The 26,289-nt window shown below is 41.6% G+C and overlaps 1 protein-coding gene across 1 annotated transcript in view; it reads left to right on the top strand.

The window, feature by feature from the left end:
* Window positions 1-8,092: 8,092 nt before the first annotated feature.
* The window catches only part of Cenpu (centromere protein U), a 42,303-nt gene continuing 24,106 nt past the window's right edge, over window positions 8,093-26,289 (top strand). Inside the window, exons 1-6 of the mRNA XM_005329255.5 lie at window positions 8,093-11,895; window positions 14,603-14,651; window positions 16,594-16,711; window positions 20,685-20,790; window positions 25,483-25,543; window positions 26,006-26,257. Of these exons, the coding sequence (XP_005329312.1) occupies window positions 11,771-11,895; window positions 14,603-14,651; window positions 16,594-16,711; window positions 20,685-20,790; window positions 25,483-25,543; window positions 26,006-26,257 (711 nt within the window). The 5' untranslated portion in view covers window positions 8,093-11,770. The remainder of the gene's footprint in view (window positions 11,896-14,602; window positions 14,652-16,593; window positions 16,712-20,684; window positions 20,791-25,482; window positions 25,544-26,005; window positions 26,258-26,289) is intronic.

Here is a 26,289-nt window from a genome sequence, read left to right as displayed (position 1 = left end):
GAACAAATATTCAAACTCTAGCAAGGTTCCTGGATCATTCTGCCTTCTTTAGTTATTAAAAGCCTTGTCTAATCTTGTCTTAAATATTTATTTATATGTGGTGCTGAGAATTGAACATATATTTATTTATATGTGGTGCTGAGAATTGAACCCAGGGCCTCCTCACACATGCTAGGCAAGCCCTCTACCACTGAGCTACAACCCCAGCCCAGTGCACATGGTTTTGATTGCTATCTGATGGTTTTCTTAACTCTCTTCCCTAACTACAGTCTGAGGTTCTTGGGAATAGGCATTACCTTCCTTTTCCCTCCCTTAGCACCTGAACAAATGGCTTATAAACCAATAGATGTTCATTAAGTAAGCCTTTTAAACAGATGCTTGAAATTTTGAAAGTTCCTCTTGCCACTGGGTCAAAAATAAACGCTGGGACTTGTTTGATTATGGTGAAATACACATACAGTTGCCATCTTAACCATTTTTCAGCATGCATTTCAGCAACAAATACACACACATTCTTGCTGTCTTCTCATCCATTCACAAAACTTTTCATCTTGCAAAGAAGAAGCTTTTCATCTACTGAATAACTCCTGCATCTCTGTTTCTGTGACCGTGAGTAAATACCTCCTTCAAGTGGAGTCTCACAGCAATGCATAAAAGTTCTGTTTTCCTAAATCCTCCCTAACCCCTGTTTTATGTTTATGTGGTTATTTTGTTTGTTTTCTTATTATCCTAATGAATATGAAATGGTATCTTGTTTTGATTTGCATTTCCCTTATGATCATTGATGTTGAACATCATTGTTTGATGGCCATTTGTGTCTCCTCTTTGGACAAATTTTTATTCAAATCCTTTGCCTGCTCTAACACTGAGCTACATCCCTCGCCTTTTTTATTTTTGATTTGAGACAGGGCCCCGCTAAGTTGCCTGAGCTGTCCTTGAGCTTGTGATCCTCTTGCATCACTGGAATTACAAGTGTGCACCACCATGCCCAGCCAACCATTTTTAAAATTGGGTTCTTTGGGGTTTTGTGTTATTGAGTTACAGGAGTTCTTTGTATATGCAGGCTATTCATCTGGAAACACTGTTTTTTTAATTCTTAACTTTCATGGTGCATTGATTGGGGTCAGTGCCTGCTCAGCAGCACTGAATATACAATGGAACTTCTTCCTACAAATCAAAACTGCACCTCAAAAGCCCACTGGTCTCTTTCTCTCTCTCAAACCCTCCTCTTTAGTCAGTACAGAAAACAGGAAATATGATTGACCACAGCTGGGTTTTGCCAGGCAGAGGGGCAATCGTTTCTTCCAACCAGGCCTCCTGCATCTGCATGTTAAGCTTCTTTCAGCAGCTGACACACAAGCTGGTTCTGGTGGAACTGAGCCAGGAGGCCCGTGTGGGGAAGTGGTGGCAGCCCAGCTGGCCCCAGCAAGGACACACCCTCGCTTTATTTCTAAATTGGAAAAGCAGTTTGTTTTTAAGTATATTTGATGTTCAGTAAATATTGTTGCCTTTCTCCCTGGCTTTACTTAGGAGAATAATAAACTAAAACGTACAGTGTTGCTGCACACCAAGCACATTTTACATAGATTAGCCCTTTGTATATTTCCAACCTTTTGAGCCGATTTCTGCCTGTATCCCCAATTTGCAGATGAGCAAATCAAAGCACACACACGTTTTGATCCTCATCATGCACCTAGACGTAATAGAGCTGGCAGTCTGGCCGCAGAGGACCCTTCACCTCAAGCTACAGATGGCTCTTCTTTCTTCTCTGTTTATGGCAAGGTCTACTTCCAAACTGAGCATTGGTGCACGTGGTTTGGTTTTTTGGTTTTTTGTTTAGTATTTTATGAATTGTTGATGGACTTTTATATTTATTTATATGTGGTGCTGAGAATTGAACCCAGGGCCTCACACATGCTAGGCAAGCGCTTTACCACTGAGCCACAACCCCAGCCCAGTGCCCATGGTTTTGATTGCTATCTGATGGTTTTCCTTTGTCATAGCAGAGGCTATTACCACTTTTATTCTGGATTTATGACTTAAATTAAAAGTCAACAATTATGTACAACCCCAAATTCACCAAGGACCAAAAAGCTGGATAGAACCAACCACTGCCTGTTAGGAAGAAAATTTGCATCAAGCTGGGTCACAGACATTTTGCAGGTTCATGCTGTTCCTTAGAACTTGTAGAAATTTCCAACTTTGGAGGTGATAACAGCTACAGATATTGTGGATTTAGTATGCAGAAACGCATACTATGCTGTTTACCTACACGTTTAATTCTTCCCAAAACCCTGTTGGGTAATCAGTCCATAATTATGTATTTGCCATCTGCTAAGTGCCAGGCCCTGTTCTATAGGGACGCAGCAGTGAGCACAGCAGACCCCATTCTTGCCCTGGAGAAGCTCAAAAATGGAGATAGACAGTAGTAAGGAGCAAATGAACAATTTAAGATTGTGATAGATGCTTTGAAGAAAACACTTGTATTAACATTGTTCATTTTTAAGTGAGGTGGTCAGGAAAAGTTTCCATAAGGAGATAACATGGAAGGTGATAACCTGAAGACTGAACAAGATTCAGCTTGCAAAACTTTGGGGAAAGTTTTCAAATAAAATAAATGGTGAGGGTTTGGAGTTGTAGCTCAGTGGTAGAGCACTTGCCTAGCACATGTGAGGCCCTGGGTTCAATCCTCAGCACTACATAAAAATAAGTAAAGGTATTGTATCCATCTATAATTTAAAAATCTTAAAGAGTGAGCCCAAAGGCCCTGGGGTGAGAAAGCTCAATATATTCAAAGAACTGAAAGGAAGCTGATACGGCTAAAGCATCATAAGCAAGGGAAAGAAAGGAACCACCCAATAGCTTGGGAGGCTGAGGTAGGAAGATCACAAGTTCAAAGCCAGCCTCAGCAACAGCAAGATGCTAAGCAACTCGGCAAGACCCTGTCTCTAAATAAAAAATACAAAATATGGCTAGGGATGTGGCTCAGTAATTGAGTGCCCCTGAGTTCAATCCCCAGAACCAAAAAAAAAAAAAAGAACCAAAAGAAGTTAGAGATTCCTGATAATCTGGGCTGGTAGCCCTGAAAGAAAGCTCAATTTTACTCTGAGCTCAGGTGGAAATCATTGAAGGCTTTTGAGGCAAAGAGGTATATTCCCTGGATTACCCATTTGGAAGACAAACTCTGGCTGCTTTGAAAAGATCTAGAGAATGATAAGAACAGAAGCTTGAAGAAGACCAGGTAAGGACCATAGAGAGAGGATCGCTTCTTGAACTAGGCTGGTGGGAGTGAAGAGAGCAAAAGAAAACGGGAAAGTGATTTGGAGGCAGAAGTACTGCATACGGGGACTCAGAAGAAGCGAAAGTTTGGGTGTAAGTGTAGCTGGTAGAGTTGTGCACACGGAGATGGGGAAGACTCGGAGGTGCATACACTTAAGGGGAAGGACTCCAGAGCTGGCATTTGGATAGTTTTCATTTTAAGTTCCTGCTAATAAAGATCCAGATGAACCTGTAGCTCAGAAGACACATGGAGCTGGAGATAGCAATTCGGGAAGTCATAGCTAGAGAAGATATTAGAGCTGCGAGACCTCGTCAGGTAATCCAGAAGATGTGTGGATGGGCAATAAAGGAGGGCCTCAAACCTAGCACCGAGGGTCTCTGATATTTGGAAGTTTAAGGAGCCACAGTGGGGGGTGAGAATTACCTCTGTGCATCAAGGTGGAAGAGTGTAAGCATGGTAGGCCTGAAGCTAAGAGAGCAAAGTGCTTGGGAAGGTGGTAAGGGGCACTAATTCTGCCACATGCTGTTGGAAGGTGGAATAAGGTGGGGACACAGTAAAGGGTGGCAGCTGTGAAAATAACTTGTTTCTGTGGAGCAGGGAGGATGGTGCTGTGGGGCAGTGGCTGAGGCATGAACTCCCAGGAGTAGCAAGAAGAGCAGAAAAGGGCTGGGGGTGTGGCTCAGTGGTTAAGCGCCCCTGGGTTCAATTCCCAGTATTAAAACCAAACAAACAAACAAAAAACTCCTTTTTCTATGAAGGACATCAGATAAATGGATGGTAACTGGACAAAGATGGGTGGTTAAGAGGTGAGATTTTGCAGGTTGTGGTGGCTCTTATGAGGAAAGACACTAGAGCCTAAAGACAGGCTGATAAAATGATTCAGAGGACAGAGAAGGTGCTAGTTTAGGAAAAGTGAAGGCTACAGCCCAGGGAGGGTGTCAGGGCTAGAACTGAAGTTAGTGGAGGCCTTGACCAGTGATGAGGCTTCTGTTGTGGCAGGAGATGGGAGACCTGGGCCAGGTAAGGGGAAGCGCCATGGTGAATGGAGCAGAAAGGTTAGAGAGCTTCTCTCTGAATACTTCATTATGAACTGTTATTTACTTTTTATAAGTAAAAAAAAAAATGACACTGGGAAAGATCAACTAACTTGTCCAAGGCCAGATGCCAAATAAGAGGCTGAGCTGACGTTTCCTGACTCCAGGGCCTCACCCTACCTGGGCCACTTGTTTTGCTGGTCCTTCTCCTCCAGGGTGTGAAGCCCAATGCTTTGAGCATTCTGAGCTTAATTCTTAATTAGCCAATCCTGAGGTGCAGCTTAACTTTCCATTGTAAACATACCGATTGCAACTGTAAGTCAGTTATGCAATCAGGTAAAGGAAGAGAAATGCCCTGGACTGTGGAATTTCCTTTGTGTTTTCAGCCACATTTCCAGCTGCTGTTTCCTCTCATGGTAGCCCGTCCCTGGCTGCTGACGTGAAGCAGGCAGACAGAGGGCCGAGGTTCTGGTAGCACTGTGTGGCCAGTGAGGGCCCCTGGTCAGGCCCAGAGCATCCCTCCTATTCTACCTCCAGCCCCCTCCTCATTTATTGTGAAAAGTAGCTGCAGTTGTGAGTCTACTACAGGGAATGTACCTGAGATTCTCAGCACAGAGGAACCTTCTGTCCTCAAAGCAAGCGTGGTACCCAGTGCTGACAAGCCTGGGCTCCAGGTTAGCCTAGAACTGCAGAATAGAAGATCCTGTGGGGCCACCTCCCGCCCACCCCACTCCCATCAATACGGCTGTCCTTTCACGACTGTATCCCTGATTAGATTCCAAAATATGTGTTGCTTCATATTAAACTCCCTTCTCCACTCCTACTTTCTTACCCATATATTTGGCTTAAAAAGCAATTTTAAACTTCTTTGCATCACTGACTTGCTCAAACAGCAGAAGTCTTGCTAGATGAATTTTGCTCCTAAGCAATGTTCTTCAGGTGCAGAGGGATTCTGGTTTTGGCCCAAAGCAGCATTTTTTTTTTTTTTTTTTTTTTTTTGCCACCACAAATGTATTTTGCATAGAAGTTCTTAGTTACTCTTTTTTTGTTGAGATTTTTCACAGGGGAAGGGGAATAGTTTTGACTGTCAAATTTCTCAGACCAAAAATGACCATGCTCAATCATACTAAGGTGGCTGGATTTCCCCCCCCCCCAAGAACTCTGGCAGCTTTCCTGCTTTGCTTGTTGGCTTGGGAAAACTAGGGAGCTGAGTAATGGGAGTAATCCCAACACCAGTGCCCTGCTGCAGGGGTGGGTAAGCACCACACACTGACGGGGCATGTGAGAAGCATGTGTGAAAACCAGTTTGCTCACATTGTATATTAAGCAACATGTGCCAAGGCTGAGGGACTCCCATTTTTGGGTCTCTAGCATTCCCACACCCACTGATGCTGCCTTCCCCCACCCTGCTGGTCCTGTGCCAGCTCCTCAGCCCTACCCAGTCTCAGTTGTCAGAGGGCCATGTATTTGAGAGAAATTTGGGGCTGGCCCAGGCAGCTCCAGATACCAAGTCTTATTGATACTTTCTGTTGTCTATCAAATCTGGACATTTTCCATTGGGCATGGTGGCACATGCTGGTGATCCCAGCTACTCAGGAGGCTGAAGCAGGAGGATCATGAGTTCAACACCAGCCTCAGCAACTTAGTGAGACCCTGTCCCAAAATAAAATTAAAAGGGCTAGGAGATAGCTCAGTGGTAGCATGCATGAGTCCCTGGGCTCAATCCCCACTACAGGAGGGATGGGGGTGGCTAAGAAATAAAAAAGTCTGGCCACTTCCCTCCATTCCTCATGCCTACTGCCCAGTCAGTAGAAGTCATCTCTTGTGACGACAATGGCAGCAGCCTCTTAACTGGCTGGCCACCTTGTCACCTCTCTAGATCTCTGCCAACTCACCCACTTTGTAGTAAGAATAACTGACAAGTCTGATCATATGACTCCCTCAGCTTACTCTTTGAGAGGTTTCTTATTGCTCTCCAGCCTGAACTCTTGATATAGCCAGAGGAGGGCTTCTTGAACTTCACAGTGCATCACATCGTCTGAGGAGCTTAAAATGCAGATTCAGATTCAATGAGTCTGGAATTGCCATTCTGCATTTCCAACAAGCTCCAGATGGTGCCAGTGCTGCTGATCTGGGTACCCCCACTTTGAGGAGCAAGGAGCTGAAGGAGCCTCACTTGATTCCCTTGCCTCATCTTTTGCCACCTCCCGACCCTGACCCAGCCATGCTGAACTTATTCCAGCTCCCAGAATGCATCATGCTCTTGCTCTCTGCAAGCCTGCTGTCCTTTCTCCTTAGAGCATGCTCTTACCCTGGCCCAGCTGACACCTATGCCGTTTGTTCAGTTGGATTGTAGATGCCACTTCCTCCAGGAGACTGTCTCTTACTCTCCAGAGACCAGAAACAGAGTCACACATGTCTGCAGCCTGGCAGTGGTATGGGGTATGGTGACAACATTTTATGCTAAAGCACAAGGTCAAAGGGGTGAGGGAGTGAGCTCTAAGGTACAGAGCAGAAGCCAAGCATGGGGACAGGGGCTATGTCCTCCTAGGGAATATTCTGTCACCTGGGAAGCCTATTTGATGGGTGCTGTCTGTTGATGGTGACTTTGGCTGTCTCACTAGTCCCTTCTCGGCTGAGCAGGAGTTATTGAGGTAAAGACACTGGTTGCTGGGAACCCTTTGATAGGGCCAGACTGTGTGTATTCTCAGGCCACCAAAACTAATATCACAGTGACCAAGGTCATTAAAAAAGGTGAAAACTTTTTCAAAAAATTCTTTTCTGATGATAGTTTGAGGGAGAGCTGTACAGACAACTGTAAGTAGAAATTTTATTTTTTCCATATTTTCTCTTCATTATTTCCCAAAGAAAAGCTTTTTCCTTGGGGTGTCCTTTGATTTTTATTTTCTCTTTCTCAGCTTAAGTGCTCACTTGGCCCATTAACCTCAGCTTGAGTTATAATAAAATTATTTCCTAAGCAGGTTGGAAGTCTGCTATTCCTTGGCTAGAGAAGTCCTGGATTTTGCTGGAATACTCCTGCCAAGATTCCAGCAGCAGCTCCTCCCAGCCCTTCAGGGAGCTGGAAATGGAATCTGAAACACGTGACATTGAACGGTTATGATATACTGGTCAGACCTATTTAACCACGTGATCTCAGCTTGGGCAGGAACCCTGCCAGTCAGGGCTGGAAAAAGTAGGGCAACATTAGTTACAGAGAAAATAAGTTTAGTCATTGGGTAAGAGAGCCAGGGCACTGTTGAAAAGCATGTGACATGTGAAGGAATCTAATGTCACTCAGTTTGCTGCAATGGAAAATCTTCTTGCCCTCCAACTTTAAAAGACACTGACTAGTACTTCCTTTGTGGGACTCATTTCCTCTTAAAGGGAACAAGCAAGAGAAAGGCTCCTCCTTCCCTTTTTCCCACCCCCTTCCCTCCTGGGACATCTCCATTTGTTTTGCAGTGTCATAGTCACAGATGTTGAGCAGTTGGTCTGTTTAAAACAGATAACTACCTGAGTTTAATGAAATGCAAGTTGAGTGAGATATTCCTGTTTACCCAATATTTAGTAAGTGCTACAGGAAGATAAATAACAAAGTAGGAAATTTTGAGAAATAAAGTATTTTCCTCTCTACAACAGAAAGTCAGAGTCTTTGCTTTAAGGGAAACTAGAACAGATTTGATGAATTATGGAAGAATAGAAATCAGGTGAAAAGAAAAATGAGCTAATTATTGGCAGTTAAAGCTTCTAGGCTTATTAATCTTCTTGAACTGACTTTGAACCAATTTTTTTTTTAAACTGATATTACAGGTTTGAAAATGAGTAGATCAGTTCTCCCATTACATTTTCAAGTCTCCAGTCCCTTTCTTTATCTGCCCTCTGGTGGACACAGTGTTGAACAGAAAATTCAACAAAACTCCCTAGAAAAAAGCAGAGGCAGGTTCAAGAAAGATAAGGGACCTACTCCTCACTCTTATCTTCATGATAATTCTTTAAGATAAATAATACTCTTATTTGAACATCAAACTAATAATTTCAAAACATAGAACTAAAATATACATCAATCTATTCCTCAGGGAAGCTTATATTTCCATGGGGAAAGGTTCATACCGAATCACTCACTTTATCCCAAGCATCCAAGAAGTTTCATAGTTCTTTTATTTTCTGTAGTTTGCATTATACTAGACAATAGGGGTACTTTCCCATTTCCCAAAATGAAAGTATTTTATATAATTTAAGGACCATCACTCAGATGTCCTCCAGCATCCTGAAGTGACCTATTCTAAGAAATCTTCAAGGTCTCTCAGAAGTTGGTCATGTTGTTCTAGGTGTCCGAGAGTAGGGGTAACCCCACATTCTCCACTCCAATATCCTCAGCCCTCTTTCCACATATATGCTTCACCCCATCCTGAATAATATCCTTCATTTTTCACCACCCCCCTAGATATCCATACAAGGTGGATGAGCTTGGCAAACATTCGTGAAAGTAACTGGTGGAAAGAGCACAGCACAACATGGGCGCCATCTTAAAAAAAAAAAAAAAACAGAAAATTTTGTCACAGCTTCCACTTCAAAGTAATCACTATTCTTGTGAGGCATTTCTCATTGGCTGGAAACTTCCTTGGCTGTAGCTTCTGTCTGCTGGATCCTTCCTCTTCCCTTCACTGGACTTTCTACCAACTGGCCAGCCTCCAGCCCCTACATTTCCAAGAATGCCTTATAATGAGCCTTTTTGTGATCCTTCTCTCTCCCCAACTAGGTTCCACCCCTGCCTTTACCTATTCAGAAGCTCATGAAGGTGCTCGGCTTTTCATCCTCAACGATACAGATGGCCAAATTCTTTGGCATGGTTCTCACATAACCTCAGGCCAGAGCAAATGAGGCATCTTCTTCCTATGACAGCTCTGTCTTGGTTTATCATGCTACATCCACCAGAGAGATCCCAGAATTTCCCTTGCCCTCTGCTTTCTCCTCACCCAACTTGAGAGTCACTGTCCTAAGCTGATAGTTTAACTGAGAAAGCAGCACGATGGGGAACAAAGATGAATTTGGGTGGAGAATAATACCTAGACTGAAATTCTTGCTTCCCTGACTACAACCCTAGCTCTATGATCTTAGGCAAGTTTCAGCCATAGACTTGAATTATCTGTCATTGAAGCTTCTATTTTCCCTTTCCCAATATCCACCCCTCCCACCCACCTCCTGAATTGCAGTGAGAATTCATATGGTTCCAGGAAGCTATAGAACATATTGCTTTTCCTTGGCTACAGGATTGGTTCAGAGTAGTTATGCACCAATGTGGTTATGCTACAGTGCCCAGCTGGTTGGTTAGACATCACTCTAGATGTTGCTGAAAGGTACTTTTAGATATAACTAAATTATACTCTGAGTAAATAAAGTAGATTACTCTTCATAACATATGTGAGCCTCATCCAGTTAAAGGCCTTAAGAGAAAAAGACCAAGGTTTCCTGGAAAAGGAATGCTCTCAAGCCTGCAACAGAGAAACCTGAGTTCCTAGTCTGCTGCCTTCAGAATTTAGACTCAAAACTTTATCACCAATACTTACCTGAATTTCTAGCCTGCTGGCCTTCCCTACAGATTTTGGAGTTGCCAGTTCCCCAGTTTATGAGACAATTCTTTAAAGCATATCAATCTCTGTCTCCCTTTCCTATAAATACTGGTTCTGTTTTTCCAGAGAATCCTGGAAAATACAGGTATGTGTGCCAGTCTTTTTTTTCTGAGAATACTGTGGTACAGCAAGGCTCTCTCAATGGATGGTAGAACTCAGATATGAGACTTGGAATGGCTGCTGGGTGCAAGTTCTGGCCCAGACTCGGGGTCTAGTGCAGGTACCACCACTAGCAAGTGGTGGGACTGCTTCTTAGAATCTATAAATTGGGATTTAGTGATTACCAACTACATAGGATTATTGAGAGCATTCAACAAGTTAATAGATACTAAACACTCAGAATAATGCCTGAATCATTGTAAATATCTAGGAAATCCAGGCGATACTGGCGATATTGATGACAAGAAAACTCAGCCTGAGGAAAAGGTTAATGTAGAAGGAAGACAAGAAACTGCAGTCCAAATCCAGATTGCTTCTCAAACCTCTGGATTAAACTGAGCTTGGTACTTCTGAACTTTTCAGTGACATGTGCTCAAAATTTCCTTTTATTATTTAAACCTATTTGGGTTAAATTTTTATTTCCACCCAGAGTCTTTACAATTGAGCAATTTATTTTTCTCAGATCTGCAAGCACAAAAGGTTTGAATGACTATACCACCCTTTCCCAGAAATGGAACTACCTGTCCACTCTCCTAAGGGTAAAAACTTCCAATCTATCCAGAAAACCTGTTTCTATGCATCAGTGGGAAACTTCCTTAAATATCACAAAGGTGATTTATCTTTCAATGGCAGTTGCCCAAATGATTTCTGGGTAAAGAGAACATGCATTTCTCTGAAGAGGTAACAGGAATGGCTACAAAAAAAAAAAAAAAAAAAAAAAAAGAAAAAGAAAAAGAAAAAGAAAAGAAAAGATGATTTAGTTCTGGGAATTGCAAATCGAGAATACAATAGGATACCATTTCAACTTACTAGATAGGCAAAATGTAAAAGTCTTGAAAATTCTAAGTATCTACAACATGTGAAACCAAGGATTCATATACTGCTGGTGAGAGTATCCATTGTACAGTCTACAAAACAATGCGTAAAAAAATGGCATATCATACAAAGTTGAAAATGTCTGTAGCCTAAATAGCAGTGATATCACTACTAACTCCATCCCTAGAGAAACATTTAGACACATAGCCTGAAAGTTTTGCACAAGAATGTTGATTTCTGCATTTTGATAGTAGCAAAACACTAAAATTGATGTATCCATGCACAACAAAATAAAAAAATAAAATGGTTTATTTGCTTAGGGCATTTCAAGGATAATGAAAGTGAATGAACTACCACTAGCTATATAGATGTTGCATACAAGTCTGGATGATTACAAAATTCATAGCTTTGGGTAAGAAAGAGCATGCCAAACTCCCACAACCAAAGGCAGCAAGGAGCTAAAAGCCAAACCCTGTCCATTTCCAATGCATGACACTAGACAACTGCGCTAGGACTCCAGCGCAGGCGGCTCAATTGGATTTGGATCCGTCATTTTTTGTCCAGGGCCCACCCTCTGATTCGCGTAGGCAGTCCACCTTTTCCCCGCCCTCGAGGCCTCAGGGCTTTGGAGCTCTTAAAAACTGGTGCGGGATCCTGGTGAGAGTGAAAGTCCTGTTAACAGCAGGTTGAGAGGCGTGGTGTCCGGCTCAGTTGTGGTCTTTCGACGCGTCTGGATTTTCTCTCTCGCTCCGGGTTTTCTCTCTTGCTCCAGGCGGGGCGGGGCCGGGGGCGGGGCCGGGGAATGAGCCCTGGGCCCGCCCCGGGAAGAGGCCTGGGAGGGGCTTGTGCGCATGCTCGGTCCTGATTGGCTGGTTCTAAGCAGCGCGGAGCTCGGCGGGAGTTTCGTGGATCTGGCGGGTTCCGGAACCAGCCCCATGGCTCTGCAGTGGCGGGTTAGGTCCCCGGCGCCGGCAGGGTAAGTGCGGCCGACTCTCGGAACCCCAGGCCTGGACCGGCTTTGTTTTCTGCTGACGTGGTCTGTGCCTCGCGGAGTTGTTCTTGCTGCCACTGAAACTTATCCGAGTGATCAGTTGTTCAGGGTCTGTTTCCACTTCTGTAAAACCCGGGTAGCAGCAGCCCCGGTGTTTATGGTTATCGTGAGATTGCAGGAGTTAACAGTGGGCAGGAGGCAGAACGTTAGCTAGTGGTAGTATTGCTTTGTGTGTGTGAGTCTCAAAGTAGTTCAAACAAGATATGCAGCAAATACTTGGAAGTACCTTTCATTTGCCAGACGTTACCTCATGGAGGGAAGTTTACACTCTGGCTGGGCGTCCCCACTCTTATTTTCCAAACGCAGCTGTTTTTGTAGTAGAAACTACAGACCGTAAAAATAAACCAAATTTCTGGCTGAAGGACTAAGCTGCCGCTTGTTATTATTAAATGCCATTCTACGGTGGGTCAGGCCACTTATTTTTATCAAAAGGGGCCATGCACTTAAAAATAGGTTGCAAAAACTTGATCTAAAAGATTAATTTTTATTGGATGCGTTGGCGAGTGCCCTGCTGGCGATGTCTAAAGCGCATCCAAGGCCTTGTCTGGACCAGACTAGCAGGTTGCTAGGGAACGCTCCCAAGACCGCACCCCGAGGAATTCCTCCAAATCCTGGGTCGACCCCCTGGAGAAGGCGTCGTTTGTGCCTTGTGGAGCAGGGCACAGCTGTGAGTAGTTGCTTGTAACCTGGTGAGAAAAATAGAATAGAGTAGAGTAGCCTCAGCTGAAAAGGGTTAAACTTTCTCTTAATAGGCCAGTAGTTATTTCCCCCCTTTGGGGGGATGGGGGTTGAGATTCATGAAATGTGTTCATACACAGATGCACATACTTCAGAATCTTACATATGGTTATCACAGGTGTTTCCATCTTTTGGAAGCCCCACTTGGAATCCAGCCTAAAGCAGGGAGGATCTTTGATGGGATGTTTGAGCCCAGACAGGTGAAATAGTTTAGATCAGGAAACTTAGGAGATTCTAGTTTTTAGACTTATTTATGTTACTTGACTGAACTCCAGAATGATAGTCTGTAAAATTGCCGTAAAACTTTCTACCAGGTTTTGAGAATCAAAGCCTGGAAATTTGTTAGAAATGCAAAATCCCAGACCTCGCCCCAGGTTTACTAAATCAGACACTGGGCTAGGAATGGGTTGACTCGAAGCAATTTTGTTTTACAAATCTGTTACATCATGCTCATGCCTGCTAAAGTTTGAAAATTACTACTCTAAACAGTTTTCCAATTTTTTTCTTTTACAGTGATTCACAGAAATGATATTTTACATCACATATAGTGCACACATAACAAAAAGTTTATTAAAGTACTATACCCTAAAACAAAAAAAAAATTATTTATAAAAAAAGTACTATACCCAGTCCAATCTCATATTTCTATTCTGTACTTTTTTTTAAAAAAATGCTAAGATGAAAAATCTTTTAAAATATTATAGGGTAATAAAATGAACTATAGATAATTATGTCAGTGTTGAATTACTTGATTTTAGAAATTGTATTATGATTATGCAAGATAATTCCCTCTTTAGGAAAGCCATGTTAAAGTACTCAGGATTAAGGATGCAGTGTCTTCAGTTTACCATAGACACACACCACAAACAGAGGAAGCAAATGAGACAAAATGTAAACAATTGTTGGATCTGGGTAAACAATATACTGGGTGTGTTTGTATTACTTTTAAGTTTGAAATTCTATCACACAAAAAAATACTCAAAGAAATACTGATTTGTCTACTGACAAATGAGTATTTGAAAAATATAGGTGTAATCTGCATGACGTATTTTAAAGTCAGAGCCTATGTACTGTATTATGCCAGAGTATCTGCTGGTACCACTCTGCAGTACCTGGTATGTGGAGGATACTCAGTAAGTATTCTGTGTCAACTGACAATGTTACTATTAATAATATACTATTATATAATGTTTTTCCTGTCACTGTTGTTTCTAGTTTATTAAAGTCACTAGTGTTACATTTGTTTACTTTAAGCTTGTTGAAATTATGCAGCTTTATCCTTTTTAACCTCAGTGCCCCATGAAGGAATGTTAAGGGTTGGAAAGAAGGCAGGCTTTAGATTGGAAGTAATGTAGATTTTAATGCAGGCTTCTTTCCATCCTGGCTGTGTATTGCTTTGGGCAAGTGTACATCTGTAACATGGGATTTGCTTCTACCTTAAAGGACTGTTAGAGTTAAATGAAGAAATGTAGGTACAATAGCCAGGCATAGGTTGGAACAGGTGTTACGTGCCTAGTAAATGTTAGCATGCCTCCTCTTGGCTCAGTTGTTCAGAGATAATCAATCATTGTTGATTGATGAGGACTTCAGGGACAGAATAACAGCAGGATTAGGAGTTCTCTACCTCCTTTAGAGAAAGAAGTATTATTTTATAAATTGGCGATATGATTTGACCTATAAAAATACAGTTAAATTTGTGGCATACAGGTTCTGCTTGCTACAAAGGATTTTGCCATAACCTAAATTCCCCTGGAAGCGTGCTATTAGTTCAACTAATGAGGAATGTAATTTGGAAAGAAAATGCTTGGAAAGTGTCACAAATTACAGTGTTTTCCCCAATTACTTAACACATTTACTAACTTTCCCTTTCATGTGTGTGTTTTCTGTTTAATAGTGCAGGATATTCAAAGAATGAATTAGGAAGAACACATCCCATGAAAGACGTAAGTTATCTTTTTACATTTTAGTGTAATTTTCTCACTGTTGACAAAACAAAATAACATTTTGTGGGAACCTGTTTTGTAGACCTCTTGGTAAACTCTGTTTTATTATTGGGAAAAAAATATATTTCTTTGCTTCTACTTTTTCCAATACGATGGAGGAAATAACCTTTGTTAACATTTTAGAAAGTGCTTTTTATCCTATGGCTAAATTGATTTTATCTTCATCTAGATAATTGACATCATGTTAAAATTGTGTCATGTATATTTTGCCATTTTTCATGCATAGGAATTTTTCCATGTTACAGTTTTCAACACTTGTTTATGATATTCCACTTAGTCCCCATATAGTTTTATCTTTCTTTAGGAGAGAGTTTTGGAATCGGTTAAAGGTAGGTACATTTCTTTAATGCCCATGGTAGCTGATTACAAATTATTCTCTAGTGGCTTTTCTGGTTGCCTGTGGCATTTCACATTCACCCTGAAAAGCACCTGCTTTTCAGGTTGCATGAAGTTGAGGGTTCTTTTTGGTCTCTATTCTGCCCCTCCCTGTCTTTCTGTCTTAAGTGGTCTTGTCTCTCTGTCCTGACCCCAGTCATCAGAGGATGACACTTAGATTCCTCATGAAACTCTGGGTTCCTCTGTGGACTTGTGTTCAGCTTTCTGCTCTCACCCCAGCCTTGGCTCACCTGCTCAGTAGATGGATTTCTCTCAGCTCTCCTGTCCTACCTGCTACTCCTGGTAGCTGAAGTCCAGTGTGCCTTGGAGGGATTTCTCTAAGCTTTTTAGCTCGGCTCCCAGGCTGCCTTATTGAAAGTTCCTAATGCCTGGAATGGATTTCTTCTCCTGTCTTCTTCCCTCTGTAAGGCAGCCTGCCTAACAAGTGAAGGAGGAGTCCTTTGCCTTAGAGTGGCACCTCTTTTGTGGCATTCCACCACTAAGTATTCCATGAATGGTTCTTTCACTGAGGTCTATGAGTGGTGACGTTTTTGTTTCATTTGCTGTTTTTTTTTGTGTGTGTGTCTCCTGTGTGTCTTCCAGAATTTTCTTATCTGTTAATAGTATCCCTCTACATCTTCCATGCTTCCATGGAAGTTTTCCTCATCTTATGTATGTTTGGGTCTTTCATTAGGATTTGGGAAAGCAAACTTCATGGATTTACAAATAGGTCGAACTGTGAACCCTGGTCTGTCCTAGGGCCAGGAGATTTTACCCTTTGTGCCTTTGAAAATGTTAATGAACTTTTGGGTATATGACATATTTCTGGGGGAGAGAGCCCATAGCCTTCCCTAGATTAGAGATTTAGGCAAACTGTATAGCATGTGTGCCAAAACTGACCTGCCACTTGTATTTGTACAGCCTTGCAAGCTAAGAAGCGTTTTTATAAGAAAGGTATTTATTTATTTATTTGCAGTGATAGGAATTGAGCCTAGGACTTTGCACACGATGACAAGCATCGTGACCTGTGAAAATGATCTGAAATTCAAATTACAGTGCCCATAAGTACAGTTGTATTGGAACGCAACTAAACTCCTTTTTTTTCTGCATTTCCATTATCTGCTTTCACACTTCAGTGACTGAGCTGAGTAGGTGCAGCAGAAATCTAGTAACCTGTAAAAGCCTACATTATTTACTTTCTAGTTCCTTTTAGAAAAAGTTTGCCAACCCCTGCCTTATTATTATCAATCCCCAGGATTGCTTTGTTTTTTTGTTTGTTTGTTTTGATGGACACAATGTCATTATTTATTTTTCTGTGATGCTGAGGGTCAAACCCAGTGCCTCACATGTATGAGGCAAGCACTGTACCCTGAGCTATAGCCTCAGCCCAAGGATTGCTTCTTTAGGTAGCACTGATAGCAGGAGTATCCTTGCTAAATAAATTGGCTTTGTAATTTTCTTTGGTTGTGAGCACCAATTCAAAGACTTTGATTTTATTCACTTTTAGAAAGCTGGTCAAAAGCACAGGCCTAATGATACATTTGACTTTGCTGATAATTCTGACATCTCAAGTATTGGCAGCCTTGGTGAAAATGAGAAAGATGATGAACCTTATGAAACCTTTGGTGAGTATTTTAAATCTTTATCCTAAAATAACTTTAAAACATTTATGTTAGGTACAACAAAAATACCAAAGTATTTTCAAATATATAACCTGCATTTAAATGCAACGTTTTGGAGAATGCTTGATAATTTTTATCATACATTGAAATTAAGAACATCATCAAGCCAGGTACGGTGGCATACCCCTGTAATCCTAGAAGCTCTGGAGGCTGAGACAGAAGAATCATGAGTTCAAAGTTAGTATCAGCAAAAGTGAGGCGCTAAGTAACTCAGTGAGACCCTGTCTCTAAATAAAATACAAAAGAGGGCTGGGGATGTGGCTCAGTGGTCAAGTGCCCCTGAGTTCAATCCCTGGGGTACCAAAAAAAAAAAAAAAAAAGAACATCATCAAATTAGAACTCTTTTATTAACATTCATTAATATTTTATTCATATCAAGATACTATGTTACTTTGTAACAATATTAATATAAAATATATTTCTCACATCATACCACTGTATAAGGACCTTCAAGAGGAAAAGTAGAGGGACTTTTCCTTTATCGTAAACTCATGAGGCAGGAATGTTTCAAAGGAACCAAGAAGAACTTCACCTGTGTTCCTTAGTGTGAGGTAAATAGGGCTGATACATGGCTGGCCAGTAATCTATGAGCTGTCCCAATGGGCTGTTTGTGTCTCAATGTGTCAATGACCAGTCCAGAGACCAAAAATGATGAAGTGCCAAGGGCCCCCTGTATGTAGAACAGCGGTAATCAGATATTTTTGCTGCAGTAAGTGTTCAGAGAACTTTGAAAACTTATTTACCATCTCACATATTTTCTATTTGGCTTCTAAAAATTTTCATTCTACTTTTTTTCATGAAACAAAATATATATTCCTGCCAGGTGGCACACACCTGTATTCCCAGGGGTTCAGGAGACTGGGGCAACGAGGATTACAAGTTCAAAGCCAGCCTCAGGAACTTAGCTAGACCCAATCTCAAAAATAAAAAGGGCTCATATGTGGCTCAGTGAGTAAGCGTCCCTGGGATCAATTCCTGGTAAGGAAAAGAAGAAAAAGAAAAGAAAATATATATTTCATAAGATGAAATAAAATGAGAAGTAATTGTGGGGAGTCACTCTGAATGACCCGTGCCTTCCATCCTGAAGCAAGAGGCTCTGACAGATCACTCCATTTCATAGTGACTTGGGTGTCCTCCCAGCTCAGGAAGTTGAGTCTTCAGATGTAGGTGTCGTCCCTTGGGTTGAATTACACTCACCTGTTTCTTGTAACCCTGCCCTTTCTGGCCTTTTTTGGATAGAACTTTCTAAGAACAAATGTCCCCCCCCCCCCCCAAATAAAAGCCCACTTCCAAACGTGCTCTCTTGCTCTCACCAGCCTTTCATGACTTTCTCTTGCTCTCCCATTTGGGGAGCCTGAGGCAGAGAGTGGGGGAGCCGTCCTGAAGCTTGTTTAAAGGTAAAGTGTTGGTCTGTGTTTTAGTTGGTGTCCCTGGAAATTCACACCAAGCCACCTTAAGTTCACCTGCCAGTTTGGGTCGGGGGCAGCAAGTAATTAGCACAGAATACATCTTTTATTATGAGTTAGGAAAAGTGTTTTAGCTACTTGTCTAAAATATCTAAAAGTAGAAGATTCTGTAGGTTTTTAAAATCTACTTAATATTCTCAAAAATTCATGCAGCTATTATCATATGTAGTTTCAGAATATTTTTATCATCCTAAAAGAAACCTCATACCTGTTACTAGTCACTCCCTATTTGCTTTTCTTTGATGAAGTGGAGTCACTGGATTTATGATAGTTCCAGGTTTAAATTTTTGAGGAATTGCCTTGCTATTTTCCACAGTGGCTGCACCGTGTGGACACACAGAGATCCAGTTTCCCTGCATCCTCACTATGGTTGTTATTTTCTGGGTTTATTCTTTTTTCTGATAATAGATATCCCCAGGGTTGAGAATGGTGTCTCATGGTTTTGGTTTGCATTCCCTAATGAGTAATGATGTCAAGCATCTTTTCAACGTGCTTATTGGCCAACTGTATATCTTCACTGAAGAAGTGTCTATTCAAACTCTCTGCCCATTTTAAAATTGGATTGTTTTGTTGTTTAAATTAAGTGGTAGGAATTCATCTTATATGATTGGTTACATATGGAAATTAGGGATTGATCTATTTTTCTCCCTTCCCTCATCCCTTTAATCCACAGGACCAGTACAGAATATTTTACTAACTTCTGTTGTGAAGTTGATATGTTCCTTATTTAAGCAGCTAGCTTTTAGAAAAGTTTTTTGCACTATCATGCTAAAATTTCAGCATGAATCATGGTTTCCTGGCTCTTACCAGATACCACCCCCCACAACTCCCTCTCACACTCCCGCCCGCTCCTGCAGCAATCCCAAGTTTGTCACTACTGGCCACCTCCTTTGCCCTCTCAAGTTTGCTGTCCTTTCCATAAGCCCCACCCAGTGTACTGACTCCATTACTCCTCTTTCCTGAACAAGTGGGAACATCCTCCTCTTACAGCATTTCCTTATTTTGCCTTTCCACCAAGGCCATTTGATCTCTTCCTCTTTAATCTTCTTTGTCTCTTTTTTTCTCCTGGACTGGGAATTGAACCCAGGGCTTTGCACATGCTAGGCAAGTGCTCTACCACTGAGCTATATCTCCCAGTCCTTTCCTTCATCATTTAAGTTTACTTTTTTTATACTACCTAAATCCAGAGTAAAGAAAAGAGAAAGAGAAATGAGGAGGTCTGACATCTTTCCCCAAAGGGCATTCATTCCCAAATGTTGAGTGCCCACCAAGTGCTAGGAATTTAGTGAGTAATAGTCCCAGGAGTAGACCAACCACCCTAAACATGTAGAATTTATAATAAATGCAGTGGTCTCCTGAATAGAGCATATAATATTCCAGAGGGGTGAGCAAATAAAATATTAGATTTCCTCTTCATATATATATAAAATTAAAATATTCCCATTAATATATAAATACAGGAATGCAGATTTATAATTTAAATGTCCAGGTAGTTACTGGTGTTATGGTTAAAATTTTTTATTGAGGTGTGATATCAAAAACATTTGGAGGAGCTGGGGTTGTAGCTCAGTGTAGAGTGCTTGCCTAGTGTATGTGAGGCACTGGGTTCAATTCTCAGCACTTCATATAAATAAATGAACAAAAAGGTCCATCAACATCTAAAAGAAATATTTTTTTAAAAAATTTGGAAAGTGACCTGTGTAACTGATTTGTAACTTGTCAGCCATTTTTTTTCTTTTTCTTTTTTTTTTTTTTTTGTACCAGGGATTAAACTCTGGGGGCACTTGGCCACCAAGCAACATCCCCAACCCTCTTGTATTTTATTTAGAGACAGGGCCTTTCTGAGTTGCTTAGTGCCTCCCCATTGCTGAGGCTTATTGAGAGCCACGGCCGAGTCAGATGGTGCCTGGCATTTTGCCAGAAGGAGTGGTTGAGAGGTGACAGGAGCCATTAAGATGATGATAATTAAGTTAAGCTGTGTATAATTGCTGTGACTGGATGATGCTGGATTGAAACAGGCTGTGTATTCAGTTGTATATAGACCCCTGCTGTCCAGCAATAGGGCGGCTCCTGCTGTCTCTGGTGCCCACCTGCTACTTTTGAGTTCCTGCGGAGTTCCTGTTGAGTTCTCCTGGAGCCCCGTGAGGGCGGAGAGAGTTTCCGGGAGTGCCGGTGAGAGTTCGGGCAATAAAGGAGTTCCTGTTTGAACCTACAAGTGCCTCGTGGCGTCTTGGTTATTTTGTGCCCAGCCAGACTGCGGCAGAGGCTGGCTTTGAACTTGAGATTCTCCTGCCTCAGCCTCCCAAGCCACTGGGATTACATTCGTGCACCTCTGTGTTCAGCTCTTGTCAGCCATTTCAACAAACATTATTTTGTATTCCACTGTAAAGGAATAAACTTAAATACTTCCCAGACAGCCAGACTCTTAAGGTTGTGTCTGTGTTTCACAGATCCTCCGTTACACAGCACGGCTATATATGCTGATGAAGCAGAATTTTCCAAACACTGTGGATCATCCATACCTTCAACTCCTCAAGAAAAAGAAGGAAAGAAAAGGTATGGTAAAATTTCAAGCAGTTTTTGTTTATTTGTGCTTAATGGGACTTCTGAGCAACTCTTTAAGATAGAAACTAATAAAACTAAAGTTGTTCCAAGATCTTTTGAGACAACTTGTTATGTTTTTCCTCAAGAGAATGAAGATATGACCACTTAATTTTTCAATAATTGATATTACTAATAATAATTGACATAATTGACACCTGATTGTCTAGGAAATATGTTGTCTTTATAATTCAGAAACTAGAGGGCAGGGATATTGGTGTCATGATAAGCAAATGTCTTGGCTTTGCTCAATGGCCCTGTGTTCTTTAGTGCTATTCTAAGTTTTATTTATTACAGATTTTGCATATTTCCTAAGTTTATTCCCAAGTAATTTGTCTTTTTTGTATTTGGCAATTTATATCAATGGGGGTCTTCCATTTTATGTTCTCGGTTGTGGTTGATCGTTTATGTGAAAGCTATGAATTTCTTACATTAATGTTTTTAAGTTAATTGGGTTTTAGAAAATAAGCATTTTTTCTATGCCAAATACTGTGTTAGATATTGAACACTAAAGATGTTTCTAAGAATATCTTCTTGATGGTATTTAAGAATGAGTTGTGAATTATATTGCAATTCATCTATTATAAAAATTAGGTGTCTTACTATTTAACCTTCATCGTAGATTTTCTGTATTAAAGCATTGCATTCCTGGGATAAAAAACAACCCTACTTTGGTTTGGCCTCTGCAGATCTTCAAATTCCTAAATATACACTACCTCAGGGCTTTTGCAGGTTCTATTCTTTGTGATTGGGTGGCCCACTGTCTTTGCATGCTTCCTTTGGGATTTCAGGCACCACCAGATCAAGCAGTCTTCCAGTACCTCCCAGAAAATACCACCTTCTTTCATCAGTAGATTTTCTTTACTCTTTTTTTCCTCATAGCTTTTACCTCTACCCAACCAATATTTAATTCTTATGTTTTAATTGGCTCATTGTCTCTGTCCACAATGGAAACTTAAGACAGAGTAGGACTTAGTTCTACAGTTTATTGCTGTACATCAGGTTCTTAGAACTCAACCTGGCACCTGATACACATTCTGTGAATATTTGAATTCATCTTCCTGTGTATAGTGTAGTGATATGGCTAAGGTGACTGACCCTGGACCCACTGTGCTGGGTTCAGATCTTCTGCCACTACCAAGTATTTGACCTTGGGAAAGACATTTAACCTCCAGGTTCCTTCATCTGGAAAGTGAGATGGTAATGCAACCTACCTTCTGCAGTTCAGATGAATTATTCCCCTTAAGTTTTTCAAACAGATAGGTATGTAGTAAACTTTCAAATGTTAGATTTTTATTGTTTTTTTCCACAAGCATTTACTGAGCATAGACTAGGTACCTCTGTATTAGACTCTGGGTTTACAATAATGTCTCTCTCTCTTGGACCATAAGGCACTGTACTAAGAAATGGGATAGTAAGGTAGAGGGAACCTGTATCTTGATGACGGGGCTGCTATACCAGCCCTAAGTTGCTTCTGAAGTTTTGCTAAGAGGTAAAGAAAGTGTCTTGTTTCATCCATATTCTATTTTTACATCAATACTACTCCTATCTAATAAACTTGGTAAAGAGTTTTGCCATTATCCTAAAAACAGTTGAAGAATTTTAAGGAGAGAGTGACATGATCAAATCTGCACTTTAAAATGATCTCTCCTACTGCCATGTGAGGAATGGATATAAAAGGGGCAAGAGTGGAATGGACAGACTAGTTTGGAGTCTGTTTTAATAGTTGGTGCAGGGACTAGGGTAACTGCAGCAGAGATGGAGAGGAGCTCAAGCAGAGTTGTAAAGCACATCAGCAGGGCTTGGTGCTGTGTTGCTCCAGGAGGGTAGAGAAGAGTTCCTGGCATAGGCAGCTCCCAGGTTTCCAGCTTGTATAAATGGATTGACCAAGATGGGGGTTGCTAGGAGATTGAGTTTTATAGGGAGATCATGGATTTGACAGGCAAGAAAATCTAGCAGTAGTCAGGCACTGTGGTGCATGCTGTAATCTCAATTCAGGTTCGGGAGGGTGAAATAAGAGGATCTTGAGTTAAAAGGCAGCCTCAGCAACTTAGCCATGCCCTAAGCAACTTAGTGAGATCCTGTCTCTAATCGCTAAATAAAAAATTAAAAAGGGCTAGGGATGTGGCTTGGAGGTTAAGTGACCCTGGGTTCAATCCCTGGTACCCCCCCCCCGCCCCCCGCCCAAAAAAAAAAAAAAATCCAGCCTCTTCTGTCCAAGTAAAGGAAAGGGGGAGAGAGATAAGGTAGCAAGAGGAGAAAGACAAAAACAAAGAGAGTTTATTCACAAAAGTACGGGTGTGTATGTGTGTGTGTGTGTGTGTGTGTGTGTGTGTGTGAGAGAGAGAGAGAGAGAGAATGAGAGAGAGAGAATGAGAGAATGAGAATAAGCAGTTGATGTGTAACCGATGTGATTCTGCAATCTGTATATGGGGTAAAAATGGGAGTTCATAACCCACTTGAATCAAATGTATGAAATATAATATGTCAAGAGCTTTGTAATGTTTTGAACAACTAATAATTAAAAAAAAAAAAGAATAAGCAGTTGATAAATGCAGCTGGGAAGCGAGTAGGGTGAGGGCTGACGTGCCCATTCCTTGCATTTAACGAGGAGGATGTTCTTGGTATCTTTGGTTTGGTCGCCTGCTAAATCTAAGCAAAAAGACCTCATTTGGGAATATAAGACAGGATTTGCATATAATACAAAAGGAAGTCAGGGCAGGAGGGGGCACTTGGAGGAGAGATCAGCAGCATTGCCTAGGACTCACAGAGGTGGCAGCCACCAGTCCTTCAGATCCTCCCAAGGGACTTTAGTTGTCTTCTTCCTTAACTTCTCCTTCCCTGTCTTAGGTTTAGGTGGCCCTGCTTTTAGCCCTCTCCTTGCCACCCACCCCTAACTTACTCACATGGTTTTAACTACCTGTATGCCATTGTATCCTGAGTCCCTCTCTCTTGTCCAGCTTTCTTCCTGAGCCCCAAGATGTCCTGCTTCTATCTCCCTAGATGCCCACAGGCATTCAGACTCAAAAGGCAAAACTGAGCTCCAGGCTTTTCAAGGAGTCAACAAACTCCTTGTGTGTTTTCTAGAGTAATGATCCTGCTGTCCATCCAGTCATGTAAAATCCAGCCATCTGGGAATCATTCTGGCATGTTCTGTGCCATGAATCTTACTGCTTCTGGCCTTCATGCCTCTGCCATCTCCCTGCAGCTGTTGTCCATCATCACAGGCCACTTTCACATGCTCCCTGCAGTTGTTTCCTGCCAGGTCTCCCTGTCTCCTGAATCGCCCTCTCTGTTTCCCCTAGATCCCAGACGGACTCTTACCTCTGTTCCTACCACATTTTAGGGGCTCTCCATTGACCACTTGCATGGCATGGAAGGCCCCTGTGCCAGATTGGATCCTTAGATAAGTAGATACTGAAAAGAAGAAGGAATGGAAAGGTTTATTAAAGTATCTGTGAAAGTTGAAGTTGGGCGAATCAGATTGGCCAGAGATGGTTCTAGCCAACCTCCCAGGGAACCCTGGAGGAAAGGTTGCCTGTTGAGGGTCTACTATACTAGGCAGAGATGACCAGGCCCAAGAACCCTCATCATGCTGTTAGTGGCCCAAGACTGCTCACAGATGCTTCAGGGGATCCCAGGGCTCTGTCTGAAGTTTGCCAGCTAACTGTAGGGAGATCTGAGCATCCTGCCTTTGGGGCTGTCTCTCAGCCTCTCCGGTTATATCCTGTGACTTCTTTCCTAGCATTTTCTTCTCTGGAACAACACGTTCTTTCTGCACTGTTTTGTTTCTCAAATATGCCAGGCTGTTTTAAACCACCATGTTTTTACATTCGTATTTCCTTCTACCTTAAATGCCCATCCCCATACTACTATGCCTAGAAAAGTATTTTTACAAGTCAACTCAAGTGTCCCAGCCATGCTGCCTTTCCTAATTCCCTAGTCAGGTGTACACATCTTCTCTGTTGGGTGCTTGCCAAGTTATCCTTTTGCACCACCTTTGGCTTTCCTACCAGGCAGTGAACCCTATAAAGGAAGTTGCTGCTCTCATTTTTAAAGTAGTTGTATGCATCACACTTTGCCTTTTTTGATTGTTGTGAAACACTTGTTGTATTGAATTGGATACAAAGATAAAAAACGTTCTCACTTTCCATCAGAAGTTGGGGTTATTTTTCCCTGCCAAGGACAAAAGAAGCTATTTCCTTTTCTATCACCTAATGATCAGCCTCATGGATTAGCTTTTAGTACCAACAATGGTCCGCGTTCTTGGATGTGGTTCCTTAGAAGGAGGGGTGCCCTCAGACATACCACAAAGTGCTCAAGTAATGGACCATTGATACTCGGCCTGCCTAGGATAAACTGATGTGGCCTGGGTTTGGGAAGCTATGGACGACAACAGCTTGGGAGGTGACAGGCCTCACTATGATGAGTAGATATCTTCTCATTAAACGAGCCTGTTTTCATGTTGGATGAACAACTTATAGAAGACATGTGAATGAAAGTCAAATGTGGGGCTAGAGATATAGCTCAGTCGGTAGAATGCTTGCCTCACATGCACAAGGTCATGGGTTCAATCCCCAGCACTACAAAAGGAAAAAAAAAAAAAAAAGTGTGTGCAAGATACTGATGCCTTGTTCTTTGGCACAGCTCAAACACTTCTGAAAATGAAGCAAGTGAAAATGAATCTATTAAAAATAGTGCAAAAAAGGTATGTGGGAGTATTATCTCTTCTTAATTTGTAAGGTATTTCGTACTTTATATTGGATGCAAATAGAGAAAACTGTTCTGTAAACTATCTCATTTCCTATTTAGATTTGATGGAAGTAGGGAAAATGTTCTATAGCCACACTTTCCACTGATGGTGTATGTTATAGTATTTTTATATCTGAAGTGTTTTTTACTAAAGAAGTCTCAAATCTCTATGTTCCTAGTCAGTTGTCATGGCATTTATATTAAACACATTTTAGTCATTAGTTTGTGATTTATAAAGACAGAATTCTGGGGCAACGGGGGTCTTTAGTCTAGGTCTCTCCTAGCCATTGATCATGTCGCCATTTACCTATTAGGTTCAGTTCTAAAGTTTGAGAAATGTGAACTCTGTAGTTTTCTATTAAAATAAGAACCAAAAACATTTGTGTTTCCTAAGGCAGTAATGCTGTTTTCCTCATAGCCAAGAAAACTCAAGCCCATTAGTGAGTCGGAAAGCAGTGAAGAAGATAACATAAGAAGAAAAGTTAAGTTGGCAGAGAAAGTAAGTACACAGCAACACGCAGCTGCTCCAGATGTGGCCTCTTCAGGATGTGCGGAGGCCTCTTCAGGATGTGCGGAGAAGCCAGCTGAATCAGTCCCTCCTCAAAGTCTGGGACCCCTCAGGGACCAGTCCTCTGGTGAAAAAGAGAGTCATGCAACACAAGGTCAACTGGTACGTGCAGAGAAAAAAGTTTATTGAAAAAC

The sequence above is a fragment of the Ictidomys tridecemlineatus genome, chromosome 14 (assembly GCF_052094955.1).
Source record: "Ictidomys tridecemlineatus isolate mIctTri1 chromosome 14, mIctTri1.hap1, whole genome shotgun sequence".
Taxonomy (NCBI): Eukaryota; Metazoa; Chordata; class Mammalia; order Rodentia; family Sciuridae; genus Ictidomys; species Ictidomys tridecemlineatus.
This window is presented reverse-complemented; position numbering and strand designations above follow the sequence as displayed.